This window comes from Apteryx mantelli, chromosome 1 (genome assembly GCF_036417845.1).
Source record: "Apteryx mantelli isolate bAptMan1 chromosome 1, bAptMan1.hap1, whole genome shotgun sequence".
Lineage (NCBI taxonomy): Eukaryota > Metazoa > Chordata > Aves > Apterygiformes > Apterygidae > Apteryx > Apteryx mantelli.
In genome coordinates, this window is record NC_089978.1 from 169,272,227 (window position 1) to 169,280,366 (window position 8,140).

Genomic DNA, 8,140 nt, shown 5'->3' on the forward strand with positions numbered 1-8,140 from the left:
ACTGCTGCCAAGGCAAGGAGCACTCCGGACCAATGTTTTACAATGCAAATGACCTCATCAGTAGAACCATTGCCCAACGCTATTTCCTGCACTTACAGAAGTTTCTCCTATGATAGTGCAATTAAAAATTAATTTGGTCTCCCAATCTGATTGGAGGTATTAGCATCCTGTGCTATAGGAACAGGGAATGTCTCTGAGAGAAAATATCGGTTCAGAGAGAACTGAATGCACACCATTAGACTGAAGTTAAATTCTTCCTTTCCTAACATTAACTTTTTATGCATTTATTTTAAATGCGGAACATGGGCTTTCTGACATGCTGAAACATTTAAGCATGTTTGGCTCTGAATACATGAAGAGCCCACTAAACATTGCTTGCAAGCTTGAAGTTAAGTGTTTATGAAAGGAAGACCTTGATCAGCAGTTACATTACAAAGCCTTCTGTTTTGCCATTGCTCTGAAGCACTGAACTCTGGATCCATCTCCTTTCACGTTTCCTATGGAACTACTTTCAGTGCTATGAAAATGTGAACAGAGTTACTTAATCTAAGTGAAGCCCAGCTTGCTGTATAAGATGATTAAATGGTTTAATTAACTCATTTCTGATAAGGAGTAACTTATTTCCTTCTTTCACACATCTGGCCTGAAGTGTATTTTAATCTACCACACTTCTGTTGCCATGCTTACCCTTTGCTTATGCCCTTACATTTGAACAGCAGAAATATTAATGTTTTCATATTGATTATAAAGATATCGCAAAAATATCACAATGATATCAGTCTATGTACTTAAGAAAGGGCTAATCTGCATCATGAAACTGGGTAGGAGGCAAACTTCAGAGACACAAAACAGACTACAGAATTTGCTATATTTCTTTAAACAGTGTAGCATCTCCTCACAGGTAATTAAATGTGCCCGTCAAAGGTGCAAGTTCTGTTTCAGAGAGGCAAAAGTGAAATTCAAGTGTGTCTTTTTCACAATAAAATGTTCAAAGAAATCTTTTGAAGCTAGCAAACTACCACAGACCAAAACAGACCTTATATACATTGCTTTGAAATTATTACTTTTTCCACTTGTTGGTTTTAGATTCATGTAAGAAAAAGGGTTTGTCACTTATACAGGCAATACTAAGACATTATTTAAGATGTTGACTCAGCATCAACAAACATCTGCCTGTCTGCAGTGTTCATACAGTCTCTCGTAGAATGAGAGAAGCAGACAGTATCAGAAGACTTTCCATTTAATCACAAAACCTGGCTTGAGTTTTCAGTCTAGTTACTCTTAATTGATGTTATAAGAGAGGAAGCATGCTCTATTCATATATTCATATTAATTCCATATGGTCTACACCTGCCTGATCTACACACAAGCTGGATTGGTCTTCTACTGGGAGAACAGCATTGCCTAAATCACAGCTTTCTCGAGTTGCTGTAAATCTAAAGTACGACCTATAATCTAATGGATGGTTCTCCATAATAAAGGTTTTGCAAATATATATGGTATATATGGCTTCCTGGGATGCTTCCTATGGATTTAACTACATCTTTCCAATATAAAATTTCACCTCAAAATCTTAGCATTTCTAGGCTTCAGAGCTACAAGCTAACCAGTGCATTACTCACTATCTATCTTCTTTTTACACGGTATCATAAAACCATTGTTCCAGCCCTATTCTTAGCAACAGGAAAAAATGCAGTTACAGACCATCAGTTCACATTTCCAAGAAATGGTAGAATCAGAACGTTTTAGGTCCAAAGGAAACTCCCGAGGTATCTGATTTAACCCTTCGCTCAAAGCAGGGCTAACTTCAAAGTTGGATCAATAGTTCATTGTCAGGTTGGAGTGAAGGCTTTGCATTAAAGCAAAGTAACACAGGAAATGCGGTATGTCTACAGTGTTACTGAAAGTGTTTAAGATCTTACTATTCACTGGCAGAGAACTGTTAGTGAAATGAGAGTACAGAGAGTAACATTTCTGAGCAAGGTGCTTCAAAAAGAAGATACCATACGTTCCATGCTCTGAGAACTTGTACAGCTAGGTTTAAACTGAATAAAATGTCAAAATATCAAAACTGAAGACCACAGGAAGTGAAAAGACAATTGAATTATTATTTATTAGACCTGCTACAGGCTTAAAAGAGTTATTAAAAAGGCAAAAGTAGTAATTTTATTGTCTTCCTCTAACACAATCTAAAATATTGATTGAAATAAGTCAAAGCACAGTTCCTCAAGTTTTTATACTTTTACAAATCCCTCTATTTACATGAGAGTGATTAGATTTTAATTGGTGCATTGTTTTGGACAGCTGGCAAAGATTAAACACATCATGCAAAGCCAAAACATCTGTTCCTATCTGGACATTTTCAGCTGACTGTCAATTCACATAGGCATGAAAACATCCTTTTACTCCAAATTCACTGTTTAAAGTGACAGCCAGTGAGCCAGGAGTAGCACTGTGAGTCCAGCATTGCTTCTACATAGAATCGGTTTTGCTATTGGATTCCAATACTTACAAAGAAAAGCAGGTTGAGAACTGATCCATAATCCCAAATCCTAGCAGCGTATTTCATATCCCCAAAGCCTAATGTTAGCCCCTCTCTAGCAGATTTGTCTTGGAGAAAATTATTTTGCAAAAGCAATCCAAAAATGGAGGCAGGGTAAAACTAACAATTCAGCAGTACAGACATTTAGGCAGCCAGCATTTGACCTTGCTTTCAGCCTTATTTTACTAAACAGTGTAGACATACCATGATGGCATGATAACTTCCTAAAGAGATGAGAAATATATATTCCAGGTGATCCATACATTCTGATAGTGCCGCTGGAAACTTTCACTTTTACCCCAAAGATGAAGAGGAAATCGGATTCAGAGCCGGTGCTCCTTTCTAATTTATCTGACTAAAATTGGAGGGCATTTTGCTGCACCTGAATATGTATAGTCATATAGTCATATATACATCATTCTATTTGTTCTTTTCATCAAATGTGCAACAACTGGCAAGTTAGAAAAGCTAGGTTATTTGAAGAGATCTACATCCATGTTCTTTGTCAAAAGTCATAAATACTGTATGTATATAAATATACAATTATTCTATAATAATTCTGTATTTTATTTGTGATAACTGGACATCAAACGTGTGTACAAATTTCTCCAGCTGACCTTGTTTCTCTTCCTTACTGAATGGTTCTACTCTGGCATATGCAGAATTTTGGAAGAATAAAAGAATTTTTTAAAATTCAAATCAGTAATAACTAAAATCCTTAGAACACATATACATTCACCAAACTGTATTTATGTGCTTTAGCACAAGGATTATCTATGTCATCAAATTATGTAAGTGGGTGGAGCAGAATTAAACCATTTCATTTTTTTTGATTAAAATCATATCAATTCTACAGTAATGCACAGGTTAATACCTACCATGTATTACAATACATTCTAGAGTAACCTTTACAGGATATTACAGGCTTTTACAGGCTACAGCAACTCAGTTATACACATACACCATGTTCCAGTCACACACCTACACCTCCGACATCGGTCACCACGCACAACACTCATTGACGACCCTGGCATAATTTCAGAAACCTATACACTGGCTATCTAGAACTATCATTTATCCAAAAGCAGATACAAACTTCTGAGATCTTGTTTACTCTCTGGGGATTTGTCCAGGTCATAACTGTCTATGCCAAATCCTCCAGTTGATGCATCAGTACTAACTCCCAGAGCAGACTGTCAAATCTTCTTTAAGTCTCTCAGTGACTGAGCGTGGAACCTCTGCAGTTCATTTCTGCACTATATTTGCGAGAAGTAATGGTATGTCTCAAACACGTATGCACCATGAGACTGCATCTCAAAGGCGCTGCACTCCCAGGCGGCCGGGCAGCACTGCAGTCTCTCCCCACAGACCGGACATGCCATACACACGTACCATGGCATTTCACTAACACCTTCCTGCAAGGGGCCTCGCACAACTCACAAACCAGCTGAGTCTGGGCGCCCCGTGTTGTGTTCACAGTGCCACAAGGGCTGGGGTGCATTAAGCTTGCTGCACTCTTTTGCGAAGGAAAAATTTGATAGGTCTCAGACTATGATCCAGAGCAATGGCAGCAACCCTGTCCAATGTAAGGGTAAATCACCCAGCTGCAAGCTGCAGTTTTTAGCCGTTTTGGCTGCCTAATGCAGCCAGAGCTGCACCTTTCAGGACCCAGACTAAATACAGCAGCTGTGTGATGTGGCCCATATGACATTAATGATGATATTAAAGAGTTGTAAACCCATTTAGTCATTTCCCTCTTCATCGATAAGTTCACAAATGCCATTGGCTGGTCAAAGACTGCTGAAATCCTCAGGGTAGACAGGGCTTGAGATTTAATTTTAGTTCATGGATTTTTCTGTGCAGACACCAAGTACACTGAAGTCCCAAAGTGCTCGTAGCTGCTGAATTCAGAAGGTCCACAGGAGAAGGTTTCTGCTTTGGAAAGCTTATAAAGCTTGCAGAGCCCTATCTCTGACATTCATTCACCCAAGCCTTGAATCCTCTAAATTATTTCCTGAGGCCTCATTGTGTTAGACTAAGGAAGAACAAACCATATTTTGCATAAAATCTTATTTTGTATCATCTTGGTAACTTATTCCAGATGATGATCATCCAACAGCAAATGGGTCTTTTTCTAAGATCCAGCAAATGAAACTGCTGGCAGCATTCCTAGACGAAGGAGGCGTCTCAGGCCTCTCCTATTCAGTCTCCGTTGCCTCCCCTCCAGGAGCCACCTTCCCTGCAGTAACCTCCTGTGGGCAGACTGTGTTTGCAGCACCCACAAAATAATTTGAGGGTCCTACCCACCTATGAGGAGACAGTTAGTTGCTTATATTGCCTGTGCTTTAGCACTAGACCTTGTCTGTGGGCAATTGCTATGGAGCAGCCGATAACCAGTGACTGATCTTGTCAAACGCTGGCTTCTGGGGTCTACCCTCATAGTCGCGAGACAGGGAAAATGAGGTAGGAAGGCAGAGATTCGTCATTTTTAGCAAGGCTAAAAAGCATTTTTCTTTCCAGTTTGCTGGTTTTGATCCCACATCAACACATGCCAGTCCATAACATCACACTCAAAGACCTAATCAAGAGTGTGCATTAATATAATCTATCATCCATCAAATGCTAGAAGAAAAGCCAAATTCTTTGCTGATTTACAACATACCAAAGCCAATAGGACTGGATGAAGAGCAAAGTCAAGGTTGAAACTGGCCTTGTAATATATATAGTCCTATATACATATATACCATCACAAAAAAAATAAGTATGTTACATCTGTTTTTAGGCTAAAAACTGTAGAAAATGAACTTCAAGTTAAACACATACATGTTTCATTCCTTATGGAAACCTTCAAATACAGCTGAAGAGATTGCTAAACTTACAGCAGTTCTTACTTAGATTTGATTACAGACATAGTAAAAATAACTTTTTGTTGCTTGCCATTATTTCCTCCATTGGCTAGTACATCTGTGAAAGGCACTTGTATACTTATGTTTAAAAACAGAAAATAATCAAGTTCAGCAGATTTTCTTGCATCTCAACTCAATTTTGGTTTGGTTTGACTCAGTAGCAATGTTGTTCAAGCTGGAGATCAGTATTATCAGCTACATAGGAACCAGTATGACATCCTTGATACACAGCTCCAAGACAAGAATAAGCCAGATAATCCAAAGCTTGCACAGCATTTCCACATAATAAACCCAATGTGCTGCTACATTATGTACTCACTAAATACAAACCCTACAGGTATTTGGTCATAAAGGCCAGCAAAACCCACAGCAGAGAGGATATATGATTTAATAAATAACTTAATTTGACATTGAGATACAAAAATGCTCCCTTTGATTTCTGTAGAGTTTCTTAAAAGTCAAAAAAGCAAAATTCCAGACTTTGTCTATAAGACTGTAAATGAAGAAAAGTTAAATAGAAACTATGCAGACCGCAGGTACTCTGCTCACATGATACAGAAATTTTCAGTGTAACTGGTAATGTAGAAGTGCATATTAGTAACTTCTTTGAAAGTGTACACTCTTATTTGCTTCCATATATATGCTGTAGTGTAATACATGTAAATTACTGTACATTTTCTTGTGATCAAAGGCATATTCAAATAGGTTAAGAATTGTATCTTAACTGATTCCCAAAACAAACTCACAGGACAGATATGAAAGCTAATATAATTCATATTAAAAATAAGTTCAGTTTAAAGCTTGGCTTGATCATTGTAAACATTTAAAACAATTAACATCAAGCATGCAAGAAATGCCCTTGGACCCTTTGGCTGTCATCTACAGTAAATGTAGTCAGTGGCCATTACTAACAGAGAAAATCTTCCAATTAGATGAGCAATCTCTTTTCCTTTATGAAAGAAGCCATATAGCATTTTTATTTACCAAAAAAAACAAAAAAAAACACAAAAACTTGCTGTTTGTTGTATTGTAAACTTCCAGACTAAGATAAAAATCTGTAATCTTTTTTCTTGCTTGGATGCTAACAAACAGCTCCTTCTCCTGTCTCTCTTTCTAATTTCTGTTAGTCTCAATAAACACACAAACACACACATGCACATCTCTACTGAATAAATTTTCTCTTAGTGTTTCAGAGCAAGATTTTCCAAAATGCCCCAATGATTTAGGAACATTAAGTCTAATTTCAAAAGTACTGGAGTCATGTGGGAATGTTAATTCCCATTAAATCATCAGTTTTCCTCATGCAAGATAAAACACAGACTTATTCACATTTATTTATTTAAAACATTTTTAATCAAAGCACTTTTTCATGCTGTTTGTAATGTTAGGATGCTATTTTATAACTTATTTTTGCCTCTTTTTTTTGTTTAAGATAAATATCCTATGGTCTGCAGTTATATACTGTTGTAACACTGCTCCTTTTACTACTTCTGTTTTGCAGCAAGTTGCCTCTCACTGTCTGGACTCACATATTGATTTTTGCAACTCTGAATTCTGTTTTATATGTACGCTTTTCCTACACTTCATTTCTTTTTAATAAATTTAACCGACGGATCTGCCTGGGAGTTTTCTCTCGGGTTTTACCTTCGCAGGTTGCCCAGCGAGTCGCTAACGGCGTTCTTCACCTCTTCCTTCCCCGGCGCCCAAAACCTTTCCTTCAGCGCGCCGAACCCCTTGCGAGGCATTTTGTCCATCGCCAGCAAATCCCCTTGCGTTAGCAAGCCTTGGCGGCCGCTGTCATATTCCCCGACGCTGGACCCGGGTCCCCTCGCTGACCTCCGCGATGGCAACCAGTTGCTGGAGAAAACAGAATTAAAGAAAATAAATAAAAATAATAATTCAGAGCAGCTTTGCCACGGCGAGAAAGTCGCCGGGGGGCAGAGCGAAGCCCCCCGGGAAGGGCGCCGGCCGGGGGTCCGCGGGCCGGGGGCTGCCGCCTGCGCCGCGGGGGCTGGGACCAGCCTGGCGCCGGCTCGCCAGGGCTCATCCTCGCTGCCGCCCGCCCGCCCCCTCCGCCTCCCTCCCGCCGACATCCCCGCCGAGGTGGTGCCATAGTAACGAACGGACGCGATACCTGTCCCCCGGCCGCTCCGGTGCCTTCACGGGACCCCGGCTGCAGCGAGGGCGAGAAGTTTATTCAACGCTGCCGGTTCCTTTCCGCAGGATGACTGCTCACGCCCCACCCGGGTGAGCCGCCTGCCCCAAAACACCCACTGGCCCCGGCGCAGAAGCGCCTGCCCCGGCCGGGGCATTTATTATTAATGCTGTTGGGCCCTCAGGCAGGCAGACACGCAGATGCACTGGTGCGGCACTGTTCGAAGAAGCAGTGAGAGGCTGGCTATAAATTAAATGCAAAGTGACCTGTTCCAACCCGACATGGCTTTGCTGCAAGGCACCTTTCCCTGCATGGAGGATGAGCATTTAATAAAAACCCTTGTGGAAGTGCAACCTCCCAGTACACCCATCAAACCTGCACGCCACCCGGACTCAGAGGAAGCAAGGCTGCTTTTGACAAGGCCTCGGGTATTGGGTTTGGATTATGGCAGCCAAAAAAAGACACCCCCCCCCAATTTCAGATTGGCGTCAGGCTCCTGTCAGCACTTCCCTTTTCCCTGAGCCAGTGGGGAAGCAG

At 40.5% G+C, this 8,140-nt stretch overlaps 1 protein-coding gene across 1 annotated transcript in view; it reads right to left on the minus strand.

Moving 5' to 3' along the window:
* SLC17A8 (solute carrier family 17 member 8) overlaps positions 1-7,202 on the minus strand; it is a 29,204-nt gene extending 22,002 nt beyond the window's left edge. Inside the window, exon 1 of the mRNA XM_013947361.2 lies at positions 7,093-7,202. Coding sequence (XP_013802815.2) covers positions 7,093-7,202 — 110 coding nt within the window. The remainder of the gene's footprint in view (positions 1-7,092) is intronic.
* Positions 7,203-8,140: the final 938 nt, after the last annotated feature.